General features: G+C 43.8%; 1 protein-coding gene across 2 annotated transcripts in view; it reads right to left on the reverse strand.

Moving 5' to 3' along the window:
- LOC127567879 (probable voltage-dependent R-type calcium channel subunit alpha-1E) overlaps positions 1-27193 on the reverse strand; it is a 615955-nt gene that overhangs the window by 179594 nt on the left and 409168 nt on the right. For both annotated transcript variants that reach the window (XM_052011039.1, XM_052011041.1), the window contains exons 24-26: positions 10410-10469; positions 7146-7252; positions 2879-2975 (exon numbers count right to left, since the gene is read on the reverse strand). In XM_052011039.1, the coding sequence (XP_051866999.1) occupies positions 2879-2975; positions 7146-7252; positions 10410-10469 (264 nt within the window). The remainder of the gene's footprint in view (positions 1-2878; positions 2976-7145; positions 7253-10409; positions 10470-27193) is intronic.

Genomic DNA, 27193 nt, shown 5'->3' on the forward strand with positions numbered 1-27193 from the left:
TTTTTCTTTCAACCATCCAGAATTGATTTAGCTTTTTCTTTATGGAAAATGAAGGGAATAACATGCTTTTGTGATTTATTCATTGATAACTGTTTTTTGTCTTTTGAACAGCTGTCCAATAAATACAATTTGCCTAGATCACATTTTTTTCAATATTTATTAGATTAGAAATTTTAAAAAAGTTATTTTACCTTTTCTGATACCATATAAAATCTAAATCATGGAAAAAATTTTAGGTTTTAATCCTTATCAAAAGGGCTTGATAGCAATAATTTATGATCTGATTCTGAAAATACGTCCAGAGGAACTTGACAAAATGAAGAATGAATGGGAAAGAGAACTCCAGATACTTTTACCCACTTTTATACTTTTTACTTTAATACTTTAATACTTTAATACACTTTAATACTTTTTGTTTATTATTATTATTATTTTTTGATTTGGGGGTTCTCTTTTCATATAATTAAATTTCTTTTTAATTTTTTTTGTATCACGCTCACTTTGCAAGAGTGCAGGAGGTCTAGATTATATATTTTTCTCATTGTGAATATAAATATTAACTGTTATTATTGTTATCCCGATCTCTGCGCACCATATGTATGATCATTAATGTTATGTATATTAATTTGAATTAATTTGAAATTCAATAAAAAGATTGAAAAAGAAAGAAAGGGATATGGAAATGGTGCACTCCAAAAATCATGATTATGCAGAATCAGCATATGTTTTATGTAACAGAAATAGTATTTGACAAAAGACTTAAGGACAGCTTCTATCCCACTGTGATAAGACTATTGAATGGTTCCCTTATACAATGAGATGGACTCTTGACCTCACAATCTACCCTGTTGTGACCTTGCACCTTATTGCACTGCACTTTCTCTGTAGCTGTGACACTTTACTCTGTACTGTTATTGTTTTTACCTGTACTACATCAATGCACTCTGTACTAACTCAATGTAACTGCATTGTGTAATGAATTGACCTGTATGATCGGTTTGTAAGACAAGCTTTTCACTGTACCTCAGTACAAGTGACAATAATATACCAATACCAAATGGTGTGAATATACTGAGTGTAGAAAAGTGAGGTGGATAAGGAGAATCTGAATTTTCAAAGGCATTTGATCAGGTATCACACAGAAGTGGCAACATAAGATTAAAGACCAGGGACTGAACGTAACATATCCACTAGAATGAAGTTAACAGACTAGAATAAATGGGTCTCTTTGGCTTGGCAGGCTGTAATCAATCCTTGGGCTTCTGCCTTCATGATCTTAGGTTTGCTAATGATCCAAAGGTAGATGAGAAGGTGAGCTGTGAGGAGGGTGCGAGAGGTTTTAGGCGACTGAGGAAAATAAGAGTCACTCTAGGTAGGATATACTTGCCTCAGAAGTAGTACAGCTGAGGTTCAATGAATTGATTCCTGGGGTGAAAGAGTTATCTTATGATGAATAAATAATAAATGGCTATGAAATTCAGAAGAACAAGAAATGATGTCAATGAAATATCTAACATTATTGGAAGGGTGAACAGGACAGACACTGGCAGGCCATTTCCTTGTTTCCTTTAGCTGGAGGGTCGAGAACTTTGCTTCCAGATAAAGGGTCGGCCATTTGGGAGTGAGATAAGGAAAGACTTCAGTCAGTCGGTCATTAATCTTAGGAATTCCCTATCCTAGGGTCATGGATGGTAACTCACTGGCCACCGATCAGTTAATGAGTAACATCAATCAGTTTCATCTAACCTGCAGATGAGACTGATTGATGTTCAGACATTAAGTGGGTTGAGAGATGTGGGGTACATGGAGAACTGCAAGTTGATCAGCCTTGATCTTATTGAATGTTTGAGCGGATTTGAGAGGTGTACAGCCGGTTCACGCATTTTTCCTCATATTATGTAGAATGGATGTCAGAATGCAAAAAAGATATTGGAACAATCTTTAGTCACAATCAGCTCCCCTGACCACAAGGAAAAGAACCATTCCGGCCACTGTCTTTAAGGAGTTTGCATGTTCTCCCCGTGTCTGTGTGGGTTTCCTCCCACATTCCAAAGACGTACAGGTTAGGAAGTTGTGGGCATGCTATGTTGGCACTGGACTCATGGCGACACTTGCGGGCTGCCCCCAGAACACTCAACACAGAAAGATGCATTTCACTGTGTGTTTTGATGTACATGTGACTAATAAAGATCTTATCTTATAGTGTCATAGTGTTATACAGCCTTCTGGTCCAATTCTTAGTCCCATTTGTCTGTGTTTGGCCCATATTCGTCAAAACCTTTCCAATCCATGATCCTCTCCAAATTCCTTATAAACATAATTGTATCTGCCTCTACCAACAGAACTAAAGATTTGTTCCGCCTTGGAATCAATGTTCAGGTGATAAATAAGGGATTTATAACAGGTATAACCATTCCTAAAAAATCATTTTTAGATGTACAAATATCAGTAGGTCATCCTCAATCACTTAAGAAAACTTCCCCACCCTGACTGGACAATGATGATGTGAGTACAAGGTTAGGACATAATGGGATACCAAATGAACAGACTTTGGCTGTTTTGAAGATCTTATGCCTTTTCTGATGTATCACTAAGTGATTGGTTGCAAGTTACAGCAGGGAGGGAGAACTGAGGGGAGTTGGCAATTTCCACAGTTTTGAGGTTCTGGGAAAATAGCAGAAAATGTGAGAATTTCGAGATGCATCAAATGAAGTGAGAAGGAGGTGTGATGATGAACAGAAGCCTGGCGATTAAGAAGGATGATAGAAGGAAGTTGACAGCAACTATGAGCAAGCCCCATAACTTTGAGTTGGTAACAGGCAGAGAAAACACTGCTCGTTAGCACCCTAAAACTGAAACCAGCAATATAACACCATACCTTCAGCTTAGGGAGTCGCTTTATAGTCTTCAGTGGCCGTAACACACGCAGAACACGTAGAGATTTGATGGTGTTTATGTCCTTCCCACTGGAGCCCCTACGGGTGAGATTAACACACTGATATTAAACACTGACAAAAGATTTGTACACAGACATTAAACGGGAGCAACTTACAGAATATGTGCATTAATGGTATAACTTACAAGCATTAAACAGAGGCTTAGAATGTGGACGTGAAACGTAGAAAGGTACATAATATTCAGCATTAAATACCTGGTTCACTGTGAACCTGCCACTCCTGTTTGGTCTGGTCTATGTGACCTGAGAAGTCAATGACATGCAACCGAAATGTCTCCCAAAGACGTGAACAGCTTTGCACGTCTTGCAAGACGTGAACAGCAGAGTGGTGAAGCTGAAGTGTGCTGATCCCACAATCCACAGGTCGATGGATCATAACCATCCTCTGCTATTGTCACAACAGTTCTCCAACTGGTTGTTTAAGGTGACAGAGTGGCTCAGCTGGTAGAGCCGCTGCCTCACAGCTCCAGATACTCAGGTTCAATCCTGACCTCTGGTACTGCCTGTGTGGAATTTGCACATTCTCTCTGTGACTGTGTGGATTTCATCTGGGTGCTCCTGTTCTTTCCCATGTACCAAAGGCGCTGGCTGTTGGGTTAATTGGCCGCTGTTAATTGGCCCCTAGTGTGGGTGAGCAGGAGAATCTGGGGGGGGGGGAATGATGAGAATGTGGGTGAGTAAAATGGGGTTAATGTAGGATTAAAGTAAGTGGGTGGTTGATAGTGCAGACTCAGTGGGCCGAAGAGCCTGTTTCTCTGCTGTATATCTCTATGGCCTGCCATGTTCTCAGAGGTGAATCAAGCATCGCGGCTGCCTTTCATTCTCATTCCACCAATAATTATCTCCGAACTCTTAACAAATCCACTGATACAGGAACATTCAAACAACACATCCTGGATCCTAACCCATCATTTGATGTGGTGTAGTTTCTGAGGCTTCCTCTACATGACACAAAAAAGATATCAATTATAATTACCCAATGAGATTCCTTGGGAGGGAGGAGAATTCAGAGGAGAAAGGAGAGAAGAGTAGAGTGCAAGGTTAGTAAGTCAAGCAAGATGAATGTGAACAGAGAGATATCAACACATGTCAAGATACCAGCAATAGTGTACAAAGACTGCCGGAGCAGCGTATCCCTTCTGAATGGAGTTAGTGATGACTGGATGTATCTTTGGCTTCATAAAATGTCCCATGCCCTCCAGATAACCCACTGTTAAAGACATAAGGAATAGAAGCAGGGGAAGACCAAATGGCCCTTTGTGCTTGCCCACCATTCATTAAGATCATGGATGAACTTATACTTTAGTCCCACTTTGTTGCATTATCCCCAAGTTCCAGAATTCCCTTAATATCTGCCCGTCTATAAATCTCTGCCTTGACTGCACTCTCCGACCGATCCTCCACGGTCCTTTTGGGTAGAGATTTTCAAAAATTCTGTCCTGAGAGGTCATCCCCTTTTTTTGAGACCCCAGGTTCTAGACACCACAGTCAGGGGAAACATCATCCTTGTGTCTACCCTGGTAAGTACCTTAACAATTCTGTGTGTTTCAATGAGATTGCGTCCCACTCTTACAAAGTCAAGTCTGACACAATAACCCCGTCTTCCCAGGAATCAACATGGTGGACCTCTGCTACACTCCCTCTGTTGGAAGTATATCCTTGTTTAGGGAGGGAGATCAGACATTTCAAGTCTGGTCTTAGCAGGGACCAACATACAGTAAAACTCCAACAATCAGCTCTCTGATTTTTTTAATAATAAACGTTTATTCGCTAAAAGCACTTCAAAAGACAACCAGTGTCAATACACGACATCTAATACAGAAAAGAAGAAACTACGCAACGACATACTACGGTAGAGAATGCAAACTAATACTAACGAAACACACACGCAATGCCACACCCGTCAACGCGACACGCGACACTTCAAATAAGAATCGTGTTCGTACCGTCCATGACATACGCGATCCCCTGAGGGGCCCACTGAGCGCAGAACTCAACTAGGGTGCCCGCGGAAACCGCGTGCTATCAGCTCTCTGATTGTTCATAAATCCCAATGGTTTGGCATCCAGCTCACCGGGGCCCATTCCCATACTCCCTATAATCTTTATAAAAACTGTGATTAAGCTGGAGACAGTGCAGAGATGATTCACGAGGATGTTGCCTGGACTGAACGGTGCAAGTTATGAGGAGAGATTGGATTGGCTGAGACTATCGGCGGGAGGCTGAGAGATGATGTGATAGGGGTACATAAAATTACGGGGAGTATAGATAGGATAGATAGCCAGAGTCTGTTTCCCGAGGTAGGGGTGTCTAAAACTAGAGGGCATAGGCTTAAGGTGAGAGGGAGGAGTTTTAACGGGGATCAGAGGGGTGAGTTTTTCACAGAAAGTGTAGTTGGAATCTGGAATGAGATGGAGCTCGGAACGGCAACAGGTCTGATGGGCTGAAGAGCCAGTTTCTAGGCCATACAAAATGACTTGATGATCCCAACAAGGCCCCATTACCATGCTCCATTTAAATTCAGGGGGGACCTGTTCCCACACTCCCTTTTAACACACCAGGGACCTGTTCCCACACTCCCTTAGATTCACATTTCCCATGCTCCTATTAAACTCATAGGCCCTGTTACCCACATTCTCTTTAAACTCACCTGTTTCACTCAAAAATTAGTGCTGTGTAACATCTAAAAAAGAGTGAATTAATAGTGGCTTGGGTATTAATGGGAATAGAATCCAAAAGTCCAGAAAATCTGCCAGGTCAGCACCACCATAGTCCTGAGGTGTCAGATTACTGGAGTTCTGTAATTGAAGCAAGATGTCTCCCCTCTTGGACTCAAATTCCCTTGCCATAAAGGCCAATGACTCCATTGGAGGTCTGCTTGTACTCACTGTCCCTTTCTGACATTCCCTGGTTATCATTACTCAGATTCTTATCCTGTACACTTGCTTTGTCCTTTCTTTTTAACTTTCCCCACACCAGTTGATGTGTTGGTTGGTCAACATCCAGTGCTCTACCTCACACAGATACCCAAGTCTTGCTTAGTGTCTGTCAAAAAGTCTTTTTTTTCTTATCATTAATATTCTTGTAACTATTAAACAGAAGTATGGAAATTATATTTTTCAGTGCCCTCTTCTGTACCTCCACAGGTGTTTGATGGGCAGTGTAGAGTGAGCTTCACTATGTATCTAACCCATATTGTACTTACCCCAGGGGTTGATGGGGCAGAGTAGAGTAAGCTAGACTACATATCTAACCCATACTGTTACAGCGCAAAGTGGGAAGACACTTTGGGAAGACAATTTGCACTTTGGGAAGACAAATGAGGGTTGGACTTTCACAGTGAAAGGTTGGGCCCTGGGAGGTGTTGTAGAACAGTGGGACCTGGGAGTACAAGTACATAGTTCCCTGAAAGTGGCATTGCAGGTAGACAGGGTGGTGAAGAAGGCTTTTGGCATGCTGGCCTTCATCAGTCAGGGCATTGAGAATAGAAGTTGGGATGTTATGTTGCAGTTGTACTAGACATTGGTGAGGCTGCATTTGGAATACTGCGTTCGGTTTTGGTCACCTTGCTATAGAAAAGATGCCATTAAGCTGGAAAGAGTGCAGAGAAGATTTATGAGGATGTTGCGGGGATTCGAGGGACTGAGTTATGGTGAGAGGTTGAGCAGGTTGGGACTTTAATCACTGGAGCGTAGGAGAATGAGGGGTGATCTTATAGAGGTGTATAAGATCATTGATAGAGTCAATGGTCACAGTCTTATTCACAGGGTTGGGGAATCAAGAACTAGAGGGCATAGGTTTAAGGTGAGAGGGGAAAGAATTAACAGGAACCTGAGGGGCAACTTTTTCACCCAGAGGGTGGTCCGTATATGGAATGAGCTGTCACAGGAAGTGGTTGAGGCATTTAAAAGGCACTTGGACAGGGACATGGATAGAAAAGGTTCAGAGGGATGCAGGCCAAGTGCAGGGAAATGGGATGAGCCTTGGTGGGAATCTTGATTGGCATGGACCAGTTGGGCCGAAGGGCCTGTTTCTGTCCTGTATGACTCTATGTTGTCCCTGGGCAAGTCTGATTGGTTTGGAAAGAGTCATTTATTCTGTAACCTCCCCCAAAAAAACAACCTCTGGAGTCTCTCTTGCCTAAGCTGAACCTGCAATAGAAAAATTCCGGTTACCCTCAGCCACTTACGTGAAAGCAAATGCGACCAGTGCTCCGCTCACTACAATGAAATCCAGAATGTTCCAAACGTCGCGGAAATATGAGCCTTCATGGAAAATCAAACCAATGTCTATCATCTAGAGAAAGGATCACACCTAAATAATTAATCAACAGTAACTTCACATTTCAGCTTTGCCTGTTTTTAAGTCTGAAAGAACAACATCAACTTGCACTGATATAGCACCTATAGTAAAATGTCCCAGCGTGCTTCACAGAGTAGTACTAGGCACCAAGTCGCGTAAAAGTTTTTCATGCTGATGACCCATAATTTGACCAAAAAGGTGTTTTAAACTGCAAGCAAAATGAGGAAGGAATGGGAAGGCTCCATCATGGGCACAACCCTCCCCACCATCAAGGACATCTTCAAGAGGCTGTCCGTCAAGAAGGCGGCATCATTCATTAAGGACCCTCTCCAGCCGGGACATGCCCTCTTCATGTTACTACCATTGGGGAGGAGGTACAGGAGCCTGAAGACCTACACTTAATGATTCAGAAACAGCTTCTTCCCCTGCGCCATCGGATTTCTGAATGGTCCATGAACCCATGAACACTACCTCACTATTCTTCTTTTGCACTATTTATTTATTTGTGTAACTTAGTAATTTTTAAGTCTTTATGTTGTGCACTGTACTGCTGCCACAGAACGACAAATTTCACGACATACGTCAGTGATAATAAACCTGATTCTGATTCTGGAGGTGATTTAAACAAAGATGTTCTGGGCTTAGAGCCAAGACTGGTTGCCACACTAGCGGAAGGATATCATTAAGCTAGAGAGAGTGCAGAAAAGATTCATGAGGATGTTACCAGGACTGGAGGGCTTAAGTTATAAGGAGAGACTGGATAGGCTGGGACTGTTTTCCCTGAGTGAAGGAGGCTGAGGGGTGACCTTACAGAGGTTTATAGCATCGTGAGGAGCAGAGATGGGGTGGATAGTCAGTCTTTTTCTCAGGATAGGGGAGTCTAAAACTAGGTTTAAGGTGAGAGGGGAAAGATTTAAGAGGGACCTGAGGAGCAAGTTTTTCACACAAAATGTGGTGCGTATATGGAACGAGCTGCTGGAGGAAGTGGCAGAGGTGGGTATAATTGCAACATTTAAAGGACATTTGGATAGGTACATAGTTGCGAATGGTTTAGAGGGATAAGGACCATATGCAGGCAAATGGGATTCAAGTTAGCTCCTTGGTTGGCATGAACGATTGGGCTAAAGGATCTGTTTCTGTGCCGTATAACTCTTTGACTATGTCAGATGGAAACTCTTCTGCCAATGGAAGGGTGAAAGAGATCTGTGATGCACTCCATCTCTCCTGTGCCCACAGACCACCACTGGCAACTCTCCCACAATGCATCCAAATTTCATTCTCCTATTTAAATCTCTTCTATACTTCTCCCTCAAAATGCAGCCTCCTCTGGCCATGTCACCTCACCACCTGGTCACTGAACTCTTGTGGGTCTCCTATCCCTCTGTCACATCCAGACCCCCAGATCCACAGTTGCCTTTCTGGAGCTCTCCAGCTTTCACCTATTGTGAATACATCTGCATGACCAAGACTTGATGCCTTTCCTTTCCACACTGTGAAGCATTTTGGCACATTTCTGTATGATAAGAATTCTACATCAACAGATAATTGTACACTTAACCAGTGACCCACATATCTTATTCTATGTCATGGTATGTGACTTTAGTTTCAAACTGATAACTCCAAGCACTCAAAATTTTACATGCTCTTTTTCAAGCAACAATGTCACTGGGAAAGAATTGATATAGTGAAACTAGCCAGTGTTAAGCTATGATACCTGTCACTAACAGAATTATATTCCACCCTTTTAGTCATTATTTCATAATTTCATTACCTTGCTGAAGACCTTTCAGAGTGTTTCTGTGAGTGCATATGTGTTGTTTTAATTGTTTAGTGGGGTCATTTTTTTTTATTTAGTCCGACACATTGTGTGGCATTATACACACAGGAAGGAAAATTTGTCCCACACAATGGTGATCTTTGGCTCCTGAAAGAATATTTGTCAACCAAGATATATATTTTGAAGCTATCTGGTTGAATATGATAGCTCAGGGAGGCAACCCTGAAAGAAGGGCTCTGCAGGGGGTGGAGAAGGAGAGGGATGGCATTGCATTGGGGTATGGAGGGCACAAGGGACCGAACAACATTGAGGGGAATGTAGGGACAGAGGGAGGAACATCCTGAGGGACTGGAGGCAAATAAGGAATGGGTATCTAGATGGAGATGGAGGTGTAGAGGGATTGGACATCCCGGTGGGGGCTGGAGGTGTAGAGGGACTGGACATCCCGGTGGGGGATGGAGGTGTAGAGGGACTGGACATCCCGGTGGGGGATGGAGGTGTAGAAGAACTGGACATCCCGGTGGGGGATGGAGGTGTAGAGGGACTGGACATCCCGGTGGGGGATGGAGGTGTAGAGGGACTGGACATCCCGGTGGGGGATGGAGGTGTAGAAGAACTGGACATCCCGGTGGGGGATGAAGGTGTAGAGGGACTGGATATCTCAGACTCTATCCCTCATCCACATACCAGGGGCAATTTACAGCAACAAATTAACTTACCAACCCGCATTCATGGTGTACTGCCTCAAGGTGTACTGCCTCACGGTGTACTGTCTCACAGTGTACTGCCTCATGGTGTACTGTCTCACAGAGTACTGCCTCATGGTATACTGCCTCATGTGCTGCCTCATAGTGTACTGTCTCACGGTGTACTGCCTCACGTACTGTCTCACAGTGTATTGTCTCACAGTGTACTGTCTCACGGTGTACTGCCTCATGGTGTACTGTCTCACAGTGTACTGCCTCATGCTGTACTGTCTCACGGTGTACTGCCTCATGGTGTACTGCCTCATGTACTGTCTGACAGTGTACTGTCTCATGGTGTACTGTCTCACGGTGTACTGCCTCACGGTGTACTGCCTCACAGTGTACTTTCTCACAGTGTACTGCCTCACAGTGTACTGCTTCACGTACTGCCTCACGGTGTACTGCCTCACGTACTGCCTCATGGTGTACTGTCTCACGGTGTACTGCCTCATGGTGTACCGTCCTTGGATACATGGTTGGGATGGAGATCTCAACATCCAGATGGGGGGATGCAGGAGGAATCATAAGTGCTAAGTCTGCAGAGGCATCCAGCAGGTTGGTGGATGTAGGTCTTTCAGTAAACAGGAAAGGAGGGGTTATAGTAACGTTCTATAATGAAATGCTTTACCTTTATCACCATTTCAAAGGTGAAAACTCCTGTGAACACATAGTCGAAGTACCTGAGCACCTGGGAGTTGGTATGAGAGAGAGGGAGAGAAAGGGGGGGTGGGCGGGAGAGAGAGAGAGCGAGAGAGGAGAGAGAGAGAGGGGGAGAGTGAGGGGGAGAGAGAGAGAAAGGGGAGAAGGGGAGGAGAGAGAGAGAGGGAGAGGGAGATAGAGAGGGGTAGAGGGGGAAAGAGGGAGAGGGGAGAGTGAAAGGGGGAGAGAGAGAGAGAGAGGGGGAGAGAGAGATAGGGGAGAGAGAGGGGGAGGGAGAGAGAGAGAGAGAGAATACGATTAGGAGTGTACACAGTTACAAACACATCTGCTACTTCCTTTTTTAACAGAGGATCTTCTGACTTTTTTCCTTTTGTGTTTCTTACTCCTAAGAGATGTGATCTCTGGTTTCAATCTAAGTTCTGCTTTTCCTCGACTAACTCTACCACAATACATTCCCATTTCCTCCGTCTGTGGGTTCTCCTGATGTTTTTCCAAGTCAAAACAATGCTCTCAATATGGTGGATTTCACACACGCCCAACTTTCACAAACGTGGAGTTGTAGTCTGTGCCTTGACGCACTGTGTGCAGGAGAGGGCATCTGGATTTCTGTGGTCAGCATCTCAGTGGTCACTCATTTCTGCAGAAGAACAGATCTCTTGAGTTTGTCAGGACCACTATGTTGTACCTTTTCCATCTTAAACCAGAGACTCCAGGATCTCCTCATTTCTGACTTGACTGTAGCTATGTTGTTTTCTTCTTATTGGAATCTTTCCCAGAAAACTGAATGATCTGTCTGGAAAAGCTTAGTAATTTTCTTTCTGCCATAATGCCTTGGGTCCTGACTTCTTCAGATTATCTGCCTCAGCTGCTTTGAACATGATTTCACCTTCCCTGATTGCCACTTCTGCTCTGGAATGATACACACTCCTATCAACCACTGTCAATGCTCCAGTAACACAGCGTATCCTGCGGCAGGTTTTAGAGTGCAATCCTATCAGAACATCACCAGCAATCAGCAATGAGCAATGAGGCATCAAACATTGGCACAACTGGATTGTTGTGTTGTAGAAACAGAGAAGTGGTTCCCCGCAACCACCAGGGAGCAGACAGCTAATTCCTGGGAACACTGCGGAAGCACACTGTGGACAGGGCCTTGGAAAGGGGCAAGAAGAACATGGCTACAAGAGAGCACCACAACATGGTGACAGGACCATAAAGTCTACATGGACAGCCAGCACAATGTAGAGGCAACAGTTGCAGTTAAATAGATAATTAATAGTGGTTTAAGTTTCCTTTTAATGAAAACTTGACTTTTCTTTGACTTTGTTGAATAGTTTTATACATTTATTTTTCAGTCCCAACCATGTACTGTATAACGCTGGGCACTTTTGTTTGATTTTCATTGTCAAAGGCTGATATTTGTCAGACCTTTGTGTGGATTTACTGCTAAGCAATGAATACAGAACAGTACAGCACAGGAACAGGCCCTTCTGCCCACGATGTTTTGCCAAACTAATTAAACTAGTAATTAAATGCCTAACTAAACTAATCCCTTCCGCCTACAAAATATCCATCTCCCTCCATTCTCTGCACAATCTTTAAGTTTTAAAAGAAGTGGCTTTGCAGATGCTCTCACTATTACTTTCCAAAACTGTACAGATTCTGGGATATTTCATGCAGGTTGGAGGAGAACAAATTTCAGAAACAAGGGAGAGTGATAACAGGGAACTACCGAGCATTATTTTGCCCTATGAAGAGAGATTGAGTGCTGTAGGAAAATTAAAAAAAACTATATATGCTGGAAATCTGAAACAAAAACAGAAAATGCTGGAAACACTGAGCAAGTCAGGTAGCATCTGTGGGAAGAGGTATAGTCAACGTTTCTGATCTGCAACACCTCGTCAGAACCAAAGGGCAAAACGGTTGACATGCACGTGATGGGCCGAAGGGCCCGTTATTGTGTTGTCCGACTATATAACTGACAAATCCCCAACATTTTGTCTGTTTCTTTTCCCACAGATGCTGCCTGACCTGCTGAGTTTTTTTCCAGCATTTTCTGTTTTGTTTGAATAGTATTGTATTCTCTGGAGTTTAGAACAATGAAAGGAATTCTCACTGAATATCATTAAAAGTCTTAAAGGGCTTGACAGACCCAATGCAGGGAGGATATCTGGCTGAGGAGTCTGGAACACAGTCTCTGAATAAGGGGTAGGCTTTTCAAGATTGTGATGAGAAATTCTTCACACAGAAGGAATTCTCTCCCCTGAGAGCTGTGGAGGTACAGACACTGAATTCATTCAGAACAGGGATTGATAGTTTACTGGATGTTAAGGCAATTAAAGCATATGGAGATATGCAGAAAAATGGCAGAAAATGAGCATTGACCATCAAGAATGGTGGAGCAGCCTCCTGCTCCTATTTGTTACATTCTTATAAATCTATGATTGAACCTTAAACATTGTGACTGCTGAACTGAGCCACACAGAAGCTGTAGCTGGGAGATATAAAAGTCTTTATTCAACACAATAGATATTCTGGAGAGAATCTAGTTCTTCTATCCCTACATTATGTTTTATACTTTTTAAACACAAATACAACAATAAACAATCAACGACAGTTTCAATGGCTATAATTACTTACTTTCTGAATGGCGCCAGGTAACTTTGCAGAATTACGTAGTTACAATTGGAACACATCCTAACTATTTGAATATTCAAATACTGGTGGCTGGTCCGAGAGCCTCTGAACACAAACCCCAGATACCTAGAATATACCTCTTTTGGTACAGTGTTGAAGGATGGCTCCCTGAATATACAAACAGCCAGAATATTAAGTGAAGAAACAGACATGTCCTGAACTGTGGATTAAGTGGCATATTAATGACATATTAATACAAGAGATGGTAATTTAATGGTTTAATCCCTGATCTCATCATGAGGGTTACAAGAAGCACCAATTAACATGAACATTCATTGATTGTCTTCCCCTGCATAGTTACAGAATCTGGAGATCCCACACCCAATGATTGGTTTCAATGGCCTTAAAGTATCAGTTGATGAACTGTGAACAGGTTTTATTTGTGATAGTATTTGTTACTTGTCCTGAAGACTGGTTCTCATTTTAATCAATATCCACTTCCCATGATTTCATAACTCCAGAAAAATCCCTAAAAATGTAGCTAGAGTCAGCAAAGAGCCCAGGGAAGGAACTCTTGCACAAGCCTACAGATGGTTATTCTGTCTCATATTTTGTGCATTTTTACACATGAAATCTTAGCAACTGTCTGCAATTGCAGAGATTCCAGCAGTCAATGTCTCTCATAATTGTAAGAAATCTAACAATGCATTATTATTAAAGGATACATGCATTGTGGCTATCATGGTAAGAGAGTCAAAATATTGATGCATCGTATCAGCAGGACTTCTTCATCTGCAAGAAGCTGGTTACTGAGATGTAGCCACCATTTCACTCGCCCATGAGACACTACGGCTTTGCCCCAAAGGATTTGCCATTCTTATTGCCTTCACTTGACAGAAAGGTCAGGCATTCCAATGCCATTTTCTGCAGACCAATGAGATATCTCCATCAGGATATGGAAGCTTTAGAGAGGGTGCAGAAGAGATTTACCAGGATGCTGCCTGGATTGGAGAGCATATCTCGTGAGGATAGGTTGAGCAAGATAGGGATTTTCTCTTTGGAGCAAAGGACGATGAGGGGTGACTTGATGGAGGTGTACAAGATGATAAGAGGCATAGGTTGAGTGGACAGTCAGGACTTTTTCCCAGGGCGACAATGGCTAACACGAGGGGGCAGAATTTTAAGGTGATTAGAAGAAGGTATAAGGGGGATGTCAGGGGTAAGTTTTTTTACACAGAGAGTGGTGGGTGCGTGGAATGCACTGCCAGCAGAGGTTGTGGGGGCAGATACATTAGGGACATTTAACAGACTCTTAGATAACCACATGAATGATAGAGAATTGGAGGGTTATGTGGGAGGGAAGGGTTAGATAGATCTTAGAGCAGGATAAAATGTTGGCACAACATTATGGGCCAAAGGGCTTGTACTGTGCTGTAATGTTCAAAATACTCTTCCCTCTTTCCTTCCTTAGAGCAGAACTAATGTGGGGCCCTCAGGTGCAAGCTTTCTATTGGTAGTGCAACATCATTTTCCAGCCTTTCCCTTAATATGTAGTGAACGCAAACCAATATTGGTAATTGTTTATTATTGTCACATGTACCGAGGTACAGTGAAAAGCTTAGTTTTGCATCCCATCCATACAGACCAATTCATCACATATTGAGCTAGTACAAGGGAAAAGCAAGTACAAGGATACAGAATGAAGTGTTACAGTTACAGAGAAAGTGCAATGCAGGCAGACAATAAGGTGCAAGGCCATGATGAGGTAGATTGTGAAAGTCAAAAGTCCATCTTATAGAACCATAGAACAATACAGCACAATACAGGCCCTTTGGCCCACCATGTTGTGCCGACCTTTAAACCACACCTAAGACTATCTAACCCCTTCCTCCCTCATATCCCTCTATTTTAAATTCCTCCATATGCTTACCTAACAATCTCTTGAACTTGACCAATGTATCAGCCTCCACCACGACCCCAGGCAACGCATTCCATGCACCAACCACTCTCTGGGTGAAAAACCTCCCTCTGATATCTCCCTTGAACTTCCCACACAATACCTTAAAGCCATGCCCTCTTGTATTGAGCATTGGTGCCCTGGGAAAGAGGCGCTGGCTGCCCACTGTATCTATTCCTCTTAATACTTTGTATACCTCTATATGTCTCCCCTCATCCTCCTTCTCTCCAATGAGTATAGCCCTAGCTCCTTTAGTCTCTCCTCATAATCCATACTCTATAATCCTGGCAGCATCCTGGTAAATCTCCTTTGCACCCTTTCCAACGCTTCCACATCCTTCCTATAATGAGGCGACCAGAACTGGACACAGTACTCCAAGTGTGGTCTAACCAGAGTTTTGTAGAGCTGCATCATTACCTCGCGGCTCTTAAACTCGATCCCACGACTTATGAAAGCTAACATCCCATAAGCTTTCTTAACTACCCTATCCACCTGTGAGACAACTTTCAGTGATCTGTGGATATGAACCCCCAGATCCCTCTGCTCCTCTACACTCCCCAGAATCCTGCCATTTACCTTGTACTCCGCCTCACACTTCTCCGGATTGAACTCCATCTGCCACTTCTCAGCCCAGCTCTGCATTCTATCAATGTCCCTCTGTGAGCTTTGACAGCCTTCCACACTATCCACAACACCACCGACCTTTGTGTCATCTGCAAACTTGCCAACCCACCCTTCCACCCCCTCATTCAAGTCATTAATAAAAATCACGAAAAGTAGAGGTCCCAGAACCGATCCTTGTGGGACACCACTAGTCACAGCCCTCCAATCTGAATGCACTCCCTCCACCACAACCCTCTGCTTTCTACAGGCAAGCCAATTCTGAATCCACACGGCCAAGCCTCCCTGGATCCCTTGCCCTCTGACCTTCTGAAGAAGCCTACCATGTGGAACCTTGTCAAACGCCTTACTAAAATCCATGTAGACCACATCTACTGCACTACCCTCATCAATCTGCCTGGTCACCTTCTCAATGAACCCTATCAGGCTTGTGAGGCAAGATCTTCCCTTCATAAAGCCATGCTTGCTGTCCCTAATTAGTCCATGATTCTCTAAATGCTCATAGATCCTATCTCTTAGAATCCTTTCCAACAGCTTGCCCACCATAGACATAAGGCTCACTGGTCTGTAATTCCCTGGACTATCCCTACTACCTTTTTTGAATAAGGGGACAACATTTGCCACCCTCCAATCCTCCGGTACCATTCCCGTGGACAACGAGGACTCAAAGATTCTGGCTAACGGCTCAGCAATCTCCTCATTCATCTCGTGAAGCAGCCTGGGGAATATTCCATCAGGCCCCGGGGACTTATCTGTCCTAAGATTTTCTAACAGCTCCAACACATCCTCTCTCTTGATATCTACATGCTCTAGAACATTAACCTTACCAACACTGTCCTCAGCATCATCAAGGCCCCTCTCCTTGGTGAATACTGAAGAAAAGTATTCATTGAGAACCTCACCCACTTCCACAGCTTCCAGGCACATCTTCCCACCTTTGTCTCCAATCGGTCCTACCTTTACTCTCGTCATCCTTCTGCTCTTCACGTACATGAAAAAAGCCTTGGGATTCTCCTTAATCCTACTCGCCAAAGCCTTTTCATGTTCTCTTCTTGCTCTCCTCAGCCCCTTCTTAGTTCCTTCCTTGCTACCGTATATTCCTCATGAGCCCTATCTGATCCTTGCTACTTACACCTTATGTATGCTGCCTTCTTCCTAACTAGTTGTTCCACCTCTCTTGTTCCTTCACCCTGCCATTCCTTCTCTGCCTCACTGGGACAAACTTATCCCCAACATCCTGCAAGAGATCCCTGAACAACAACCACATCCCCATAGTACATTTCCCTTCAAAAATGTCATCCCAATTTACACTCTCAAGTTCCAGCCTTATAGCCTCATAATTTGCCTTTCTCCAGTTAAATATCTTCCCGTTCTCTTTGCTCCTATCCTTGTCCATGACAATGCTAAAGGTTAGGGAGCGGTGGTCATTGTTCCCCAAATGCTCACCCACCGAGAGATCTGTCACCTGACCCGGTTCATTACCTAATACTAGATCTAATATGGCATTCCCTCTAGTCGGTCTGTCAACATACTGTGACAGGAATCTGTCCTGGACACACTTAACAAACTCTTCCCCATCTAAACCTTTGGCATGAAGCAGGTGCCAGTTAATATTTGGGAAGTTGAAGTCTCCCATGATAACAACTCTGTTATTTTTGCATCTTTCCGAAACCTGCCTCCCAATCTGCTCCTCAGTATCCTTGCTGCTACCAGGGGGCCTATAGAATACTCCCAGTAGGTGTAACTGCTTCTTTTCTGTTCCTAACTTCCACCCATTATGGTATAAGGGAACCGTTCAATCGTATAACAGCAGGATAGAAGCTGTCCTTGAGCTTGGTGGTATGTGCTTTCAGACTTTTGTATTTTCTGCCTGATGGGGGGGGGGGGAAGAACAGAGAATGTCTGGGGTGGATGGGGTCTTTGATTATGTTGGCTGCTTTACTGATGCAGCAAGAATAGTAGACAACTTAGTGGTAGGGAAGTTACAGGAGACGATACTTAGGGACAGGATTTATGAGCATTTGGAAAACCATGGCCTAATTAGGGACAGTCAGCATGGCTTTGTGCAGGGAAAGTCGTGTCTTACTAACTTGATAGAGTTTTTTGACGAGGTGATGAGGGTGACTGATGAAGGTAGAGCTGTGGATGTTGTCTACATGGATTTTAGTAAGGCATTTGACAAGGTCCCTCGTGGGAGGCTCATCCAGAAGATGAAGATGCATGGGATCCAAGGTGAATTGGCCGTTTGGATTCAGAACTGGTTTGCCCGCAGAAAACAGGGGGTAGTGATTGATGGAACTTATTCTAGCTGGACGTCTGTGACTAGTGGTGTTCCCCAGGGATCCGCACTGGGACATCTATTGTTTGTGATGTATATAAATGACCTGGATGAAAATATACATGGGTGGGTTAGTAAATTTGCAGATGATACGAAGACTGGTGGTCTTGTGAATAGTGTAGAAGACTAGCAAAGGATACAGTGGGATATGGATCAGTTGCAGATATGGGCGGAGAAATGGCAGATGGAGTTCAACCTGGCCAAATGTGAAGTGTTGCACCTTTGGGAGATCAAATGTAAAGAGACTGTACACTCTTAATGGCAAGACCCTTAGCAGTGTTGATGAGCAGAAGGATCTTGGGGTCCAAATTCATAGCTCCCTGAAAGTGGCTACACAGGTTGATAAAGTGGTAAAGAAGGCATGTGGCATGCTTGCTCTCATTGAGTTCAAGAGTCAGGAAGATATGCTGCAGCTTTATAAAACTTTAGTTAGGCCACATCTGGAGTATTGCATTCAGGTCTGGTTGCCCCATTACAGGAAGGATGTTGAGGCTTAGGAGAGGGTGCAGAAGAGGTTTACCAGGATTATGCCTGGATTAGAGGGCATGTGCTTTCAGGACAGGTTGGACAAACTTGGGTTGTTTTCTCTGGAGCGGTGGAAGCTGAGGGGAGACTTGACAGAGGTCAGATTATGAGAGGCATAGATAGGGTAGACAGCCAGTATCTCTTCCCCAAGGTTGAAATGTCTAATACCAGAGGGCATGCATTTAAGGTGAGAGGGGGAAAGTTCAAAGGAGATGTGTGGGGCAAGTTTTTTTACACAATGAGTCGTGGGTGCCTGGAATGCGCTGCCTGGGGTGGTGGTGGAGGAAAATATGATAGGGGTGTTCAAGAAGCTCTAGATAGCCATACGAATGTGAGGGAAGTGGTAGGATATGGACATTGCGTAGGCAGAAGGGACTAGTTTAGTTGGGCATTTTATTACAAATGTAATTGGTTCGGCACAACATTGTGGACCGAAGGGCCTGTTCCTGGGCTGTGCTGTTCTATGTTCTATGTTCTAAGAGTCTGTTGAGGTGGCTGACTGCAATCAACATCTGGGAGGATGTTTCCTGTAAGGAGATGTTTGCCATGAGGGCAAACATCTCCTATCAGGAGATTATTTATATCGGAGGTAGACATCTGTCCATGCTGATGTAAATGCAGCCAAGGCACTTCAACCAGCAATCACAGAGGTGGAGGTTACATAAACTTTAATAATGCATTGAAAGCATTGTCCTGCTCTTGTTATTGGTCAGTATGGCAGATATATTGATTTCACAAGAACTGCTGGAGGGTGCACAAGGTTTAAAGGTCAGCACAACATGGTGGGCCAAAGGGCCTGTATTGTGCTATATATTATATGGTTCTATGGTTCTATAAGATGGACTTTTGACTTTCACAATCTACCTCATCATGGCCTTGCACCTTATTGTCTGCCTGCATTGCACTTTCTCTGTAACTGTAACACTTCATTCTGTATCCTTGTAGTTGCTTTTCCCTTGTACTAGCTCAATATGTGATGAATTGATCTGTATTGATGCCTTCAGTCAGTTGGTGAGATCCTGTACAGTTTCAGCCAATTCTTTAACAAGGTGATGCTCCAGTGGCCAGATAGAACATAGAACTGTACAGCACAGAACAGGCCATTCGGCCCACAATGTTGTGCCGACATAGCAAACCCTTCCTAACTACAGAATGCCCATAACCCTCTATTTTCCTCATGTGCCCATCCAAGCCCCTCTTAAAAGCCCCAAATGAATTTGCCTCCACCACCCTATCAGGCAATGCATGCCAGGCATCCAAAACGTACCCCTCACGTCTGTTCTGAACCTACCCCCTCTCACCTTAAGTGATGCTGAAACATGGAGGGTCACTCCAGAATCCTTGCATAAACTCCATTGATCTAGCAGCTGGGTGGTGCCAGACTGGTAAAATTTCCGGACAACTGGATGTTATTCCAGTTAATTCAGTTCAACACACATTCAATTCACTTTTATTTTAGACGTTACATAGTGGGATTTTTTAGCAAACCCAGCAGGTTTAAAAGAAGCATGGGAGATGAGGCTCCACTGAGATTAAATGGAGCGTGGAAACAGGGCCCTGGTGAGCATCAAACGGCATGAGAAACAGAACCAGGTGAATTTAAAGGGAACATGTGAAATTGGACCTCGGTGGGTGGAAGATAGAAGCTGAGCTAATGTTGCAGGTTGATGCCCCTTTAAATGTTGCTCAAGCATCTTATGTTTGTTGTGGACATTGACTCTGCTGGAACCAAATGTCCTTCCTCTCCTGTACAAATTTGCATGCTATTGGACATGTGGTGACAACGGGGCAGATCGACTCCCCTCTTTACTGCCCGGCACTGATGACGTTCATTTGCAGCTGCAGCTTGTGTCCCTCGACCTCTCCTCACCACCACCACCCCACTGCAGTCCCCTGGTTTTCATAGAACCATAGAACCATAGAACACTACAGCATAGAAAACAGGCCATTCAGCCCTTCTAGTCTGTGCCAAAACGTTATTCCGCTAGTCCCACTTACCTGCACCCAGTCCATAACCCTCCAGACCTCTCCCGTCCATGTATCTATCCAATTTATTCTTAAAACTTAAGAGTGAGCCCGCATTTACTACATCAGATGACAACCCGTTCCACACTCCCACCACTCTTTGAGTGAAGAAGTTCCCCCTAATGTTCCCCCTAAACTTTTCCCCTTTCACCCTAAAGCCATGTCCTCTCATACTTATCTCTCCTAATCTAGGTGGAAAGAGCCTATTCGCATTAACTCTGTCTATACCCCTCATAATTTTGTAAACCTCTATCAAATCTCCCCTCATTCTTCTACGCTCCAAGGGATAAAGTCCTAACCTGTTCAATCTTTCCTGCAACTCAACTCCTGAAGACTCGGCAACATTCTAGTAAATCTCCTCTGCACTCTTTCAATCTTACAAATATCCTTCCTATAGTTAGGTGACCAGAACTGCACACAATACTCCAAATTTGGCCTCACCAATGTCTTATACAACCTCACCATAACATCCCAACTCCTATACTCAATACTTTGATTTATGAATGCCAGGATGCCAAAAGCCTTTTTTACAACCCTGTCTACCTGTGACGCCACTTTCAGGGAATTATATATCTGAACTCCCAGATCCCTTTGTTCCTCTGCACTCCTCAGTGCCCTACCATTTACTGTGTATGTCCTACCTTGATTTGTCCTTCCAAAATGCAACACCTCACACTTGTCTGCATTAAATTCCATCTGCCATTTTCTGGCCCATTTTACCAGTTGGTTCAGATCCCTCTGCAAGCTTTGAAAGCCTTCCTCGCTGTCCACAACGCCTCCAAGCTTAGTGTCATTAGCAAACTTGCTGATCCAATTTACCACATTATCATCTAGATCATTGATATAGACAACAAACAACAATGGCCCCAGGACAGATCCCTGAGGCACACCACTAGTCACAGGCCTCCAGTCTGAGAAACAATCATCCACTACCACTCTCTGTCTTTTCCCTCACAGCCTATTTTGAATCCAGTTTAAAACCTTTCCATGGATACCTAGTGTCTGAACCTTCTGAACTAACCTCCCATGTGAGACCTTGTCAAAGGCCTTACTAAGTCCATGAAGACAACATCCACAGCCTTTCCTTCATCTACTTTCTTGGTAACCTCCTGATAAAACTCTACAAGATTCGTTAAACACGATCTACCACGCACAAAGCCATGCTGAATATCCTTAATCAGCCCTTGGCTGTCCAAATACTTGTATATCCGATCTCTTAGAACACCTTCCAATAACTTACCTACCACTGATGTCAGGCTCACCGGCCTGTAATTACCTGGTTTACTTTTAGAGCCTTCTTTAAACAATGAAACAACATGAGCTACCCTCCAGTCCTCCGGCACTGCACCCGTGGCTAAGGACATTTTAAATATATCTGCCGGGACCCCTGAAATTTCTACACTAGTCTCTCTCAATGTCCAAGGAAATATCTTATCAGGCCCGGGGGATTTATCTACCTTTATTTGCTGTAAGGCAGCAGGCACCTCCTCCTCTTTAATCTCTATATGTTCCATGACACTATTGCTTGATTTCCTTCCTTCCATATCCACTATGCCAGTTTCCTGAGTAAATACTGATGCAAAAAAACTGTTTAAGATCTCCCCCATCTCCTGCGGCTCCACACATAGATGACCACTCTGATCTTCTAGGGGACCAATTTTGTCCTTTACTATCCTTTTACTCTTAATATACTTGTAGAAACCCTTTGGGTTTACCTTCACATTATCTGCCAAAGCAACCTCATGTCTTCTTTTTGCCCTCCTGATTTCCCTTTTTAGTATTTTCTTACATTTTCTATACTCTTCAAGTACCTTATTTGTTCCTAGTTGCCTATACCTGCTATACACCTCTCTCTTTTTCTTAACCAGATCACCAATATCCCTTGAAAACCAAGGTTCCCTATGCCTGTTAACTTTGCCTTTAATGTAGGAACATACAAACTCTGCACTCTCAGAATTTCGCCTTTGAAGGCCTTCTGCTTACTGAACACATCCTTGCCAGAAAACAACTTATCCCAATCATCTCTTCCTAGATCCTTTCTCATTTCCACAAAATTGGCCTTTATCCAATTTAGAACCTCAACTCGAGGACCAGACCTGCCCTTGTGCATAATTAACTTGAAACTAATGACATTATGGTCACTGGACCCAAAATGCTCACCTACACATACTTCTGTCACCTGACCTGTCTGGTTCCCTAATAGAAGAACAAGTATTGCATTCTCTCTTCTTGGTACCTCTATATATTGATTTAGAAAACTTTCCTGAACACATTTGACAAATTCCAAGCCATCCAGCCCTTTGACAGTGTGGGATTCCCAGTATGGGAGTCCCAATATGTGGAAAGTTAAAATCCCCTACTATTACAACTTCCTGTTTCTTACATCGGTCTGCTATCTCACTACAGATTTGTTCCTCCAATTCCCTCTGACTATTGGGCAGTCTATAATACAACCCTATTAGTGTGGCCACACCTTTCTTGTTCCTCAGCTCCACCCACATGGCCTCTGTAGATGAGCCCTCTAGGCTGTCCTGTCTATGCACAGCTGTGATACTTTCCCTGACTAGTAATGCCACTTCTCCCCCTTTCATCCCTCCCCCTCTATCACGTCTGAAACAACGGAACCCCGGAACATTAAGCTGCCAGTCCTGCCCTTCCTGCATCCAAGTCTCACTAATAGCAATAACATCGTAATCCCACATGCCAATCCACGCCCTAAGCTCATCTGCCTTACCTCCAATACTCCTGGCACTGAAATAGATGCACCTGAGAACATTTCTATCACATACAAACCTTTGATTTCTGTCAATACCTGCAGTCCTCGCATGACCTTTTTCCTCCTCCACCTTACTATCTGCTCTCACACTCTGGTTCCCCTCCCCCTGCAAATCCACTTCGACTTTCCCCTTTGGTTTTCCATCATCCTGACATTCCTTCTGATGCAGGGTAATGTAGGTGTGAGGCTGGAGGTGTGGAGGGACACAGACTTCAGTGCTAATGTTGATGAACTTAATGTCTCCACACACTGCTCCTCAGAGAGGTCCAGACAAGAACATGGCTGCTTGTAGCCACTGGGGAAGAGGGGGCAGATGGAGAATAAGGTCTTTGGAATGAATCTTTCTGTGCCTCCTCAGTTGAGGTGTGCTTCCCCTTTGATGCCCAGGTTCCATTTGCAAGCTTTGCATCAGCAGCAGCTTCCTTTCACTGCAAACCTTTTATAGGGTCAGAAACTATAAAGTGGCTCTGTGGAGGCATCAGTCTAGGAACGGATGTGCTGAGGAGAGCAGTCAAACAGAAAAGCAAAGATGCAATTCAGGTCGTGAGTGATCCTTAAAATTATGGAACAAAGAGCATTGTGAAAACCTGGTTGGTCTGTGAATAACCAATTGATATAACATGCTTGAATTTTCAAGGGAAAGGCTAGAAAATGATGTTGCACTACCAACAACATCATTGGAGCAAAATTATGGTGAGAACATATCTCCAGCCAAAGTGGGAATCCCAAAGGAAAGAAGCAGGATGGCTCTTCTAAGTGGTATGACAGGATACAATTCACTCATGGTTAAGGCCACATCTAACAGTGCTGTGTGAACTGATTTCAAGACGCAGGTATTAGATCGTGAAAAGTCAAAACTTCACAAAGCTGAGGGAAGTATAGCAAGTGTAGATAGGGGTGTGTTGGTGGATTTGAGGGGGGAACTAAGGGCAATGAAGAGGAAATTAGGGGAGAAAAAAGAAGTCATGAATAATTTTGGTAAAGAAAATCAATGGAACCTCAATGATGTTTCAATAACTCTATTAAGAGCATGAGGGTAACTAAGGAAAGATTAGGGCCTGTTAAGAGAACCAAAAGGTAGGTAGGAGATAGAGGTATGGTTATTGAAGAACATTTGGTGTTTATCTTCAAAAAGACATTACAGTTGAAGAGGAGGATTGTGAAATACATGGATCAGATAAATATAACAAACATCTTTGAAAGCAGGCCTATCTCCACATCCAGATGAAATGTAGGTTTAGACTGTTAAGGAAAGTATGGGAGAAAATAATGGAGGCTCAGATCATCATTTTCCATTCGCTTCTTTTAAATATTCACAGAGGTGATGTGGACATATCTAGCAATGCCAATCCTTAACTGCCTTTGATAAGGTGATACTGTACCCTTTGAAGCTTGTGCAGACCACTGTTTTGCCTCACTAAGATTAAGGGTAATATTAGATTAAAAGAAGCTTCTGTTGTTACTGTATGAAAGGGTGAACCTGCTCTGGAAACCCAACACATAGAAGCCACAGCCAAGAAAGCTCACCAGTGCCTCTATTTCCTCAGGAGGCTAAAATAATTTGGCATGTCCCCTTTGACCCTCACCAATTTTTATCGATGCACCATAGAAGGTGTCCTATCTGGATGCATCACGGCTTGGTATGGCAGCTGCTCTGCCCATGACCGCAGGAAACTTCAGAGAGTTGTGGACACAGCTCAGCACATCAAGGAAACCAGCCTCCCCTCCATGGATTCTGTCTATACTTCTCGCTGCCTTGAGACCCCACTCACCCTGGACATTCTCTTTTCTCGCCCCTCCCATCGTGCAGAAGATACAAAAGCCTGAAAGCACGTACCACCAGGCCCAAGGACAGCTTCTATCCCACTGTTATAAAACTATTGAATCGTCCCCCAGTACAATAAATGGAATCTTGACCTCACAATCTACCTCATCATGACCTTGCACCATATTGTCTGCCTGCACTGCATTTTCTCTGTAACTGTAACACTTTATTCTGCACTCAGTTATTGTTTTCCCTTGTACTACCTCGATGCACTTATGTGATGAACTGATCTGTATGGATGGCATGCAAAACTAAGCTTTTCACTGTACATCAGTACATGCGACAATAATAAACCAATTTACCAATTTATCAGAATGTCATGTGGGAGAACAGCCAGAACACTCAGCCCCACAACACTGGCCTGAGACACTTTCCTGCAGTACATAGCCCTGCCTTGTGACCCAGGGTCTGCTGTACAGAGACTGCAGATGCGCAGCTAAATGCCACCTTGTGGATATTGGCAGGGGTCCTAAAGACCACTCCCATGGGGTGGCTCATAGTGTCAACCCACATCCCCCTGCCCGTCATTCACTGCAATTCCACTGTCGCCCACGAGGTAGCAGTATCATGCACAACACCAGCCTCCCTCCACAGTGGTCAGGATCACCGAGAGCGAGAGAGGTAAGGCCCAAAGGCCGCTTTGAGACTGTAGGATCACCGAGAGCGAGTGTAGCACGAGGAAGGGTGGAGGTGAAGCCTAGGAGCGGCAGCGAGAATGGAATCACCTACATGATCGTCAAGAGCAAGGTACAAAAGGAGTGCTGGGTGTAGTGGGAGCAGCCATCTTGAGGGCTGTGAGGTCAAAGTGCTGCTGTTAAGGTCAAAGTGCAGGCTTTGGTGAGCATCTGCCTTCGGTGAGGAAGGTGAGCAGTGATGTTTGATGGTATATCTGGAACGTGCTGCCAGAGGAGGTGGTGGGATCAGATACAATCACTACATTTAAGAGGCATTTACACAGGCACTTGAATAGACAATGTATCGAAGGATAGGGTCCTAAAGCAGGTGAATGGGATTAGGTAGATGGACAGAAAGGTCAGTATGGACATGGTGGGCAGAAGGGCCTGTTTCTGTGCTCTACGACTGTATGACTCTAATTCACAGAGACTTGGCAAAACCTCCATAAAAGGAGTTAAAGTCACACCAGCTGTTCTGGGAATCAGCAGTCACAATGTGTGCAGTGGGCACAAAGGTGCATCAAATGCAGGGAACAAAAACCTCATCACTGACTCCATCCTCCCTGGGAGACCATGGGTAGCTATCAACAGAATGCACATAGGCAATGGACTCTCTGGTCAGCAGCTCAACAAATGGAAAACACCAATGGCCCAAGGTGCCACTACAGTCAGAACCCATCGTGTTAACCCATCCAGTGAGACGTCCAGCCAGTGGCATCTCAGGAGGCCTCTGACTGGACAACGAGTGCAGGGTTTTTCACATCATATGAAAGAAGGTTAATTATTTTGTTAACTATTATCTTCAAAATTTTTTTGACGATGCTCACCTTTATGATTAAAAACCCTACTGATTTACTTTACCAAATCTGCACATTTTTCTACATTGAATTTCATCTTCCAGGAGTCTACTCATTCCCCCAGTGACTTCCTCTTGAAGTCAAGTATGATCATCCTCACTGCTTACTGCAATGTTAGGTCTCACATCCTCTGAAAGTTTTGAAATTGTGCACAATATCTTCAAGTACAAGTGATCAGGGCCAAAGAAAAAGAACAGTGGCCCCAGTTCTGACCTTTCAGTGATACCACTCTTTTGGAATTGGAATTGGTTTATTATTGTCACATGCATCGAGGTACAGTGAAAAACATCGTTTTGCATGCCATTCATACAGAACATTTCACCTCATCAGTGCATTGAGGTAGTACAAGGGAAAACAATAACAGAATGCAGAATAAAGTGATACAGTTGCAGAGAAAGTGCAGTGCAGGCAGACAATACAGTGCAAGACCATGAAAAGGTCAATTGTAAGGTCAAGAGTTCATTTTATCATACTAGGGGATCCTTCAATAGTCTTGTAACAGTGGGATTGAGCCTGG

This window comes from Pristis pectinata, chromosome 3, assembly GCF_009764475.1.
Source record: "Pristis pectinata isolate sPriPec2 chromosome 3, sPriPec2.1.pri, whole genome shotgun sequence".
Lineage (NCBI taxonomy): Eukaryota > Metazoa > Chordata > Chondrichthyes > Rhinopristiformes > Pristidae > Pristis > Pristis pectinata.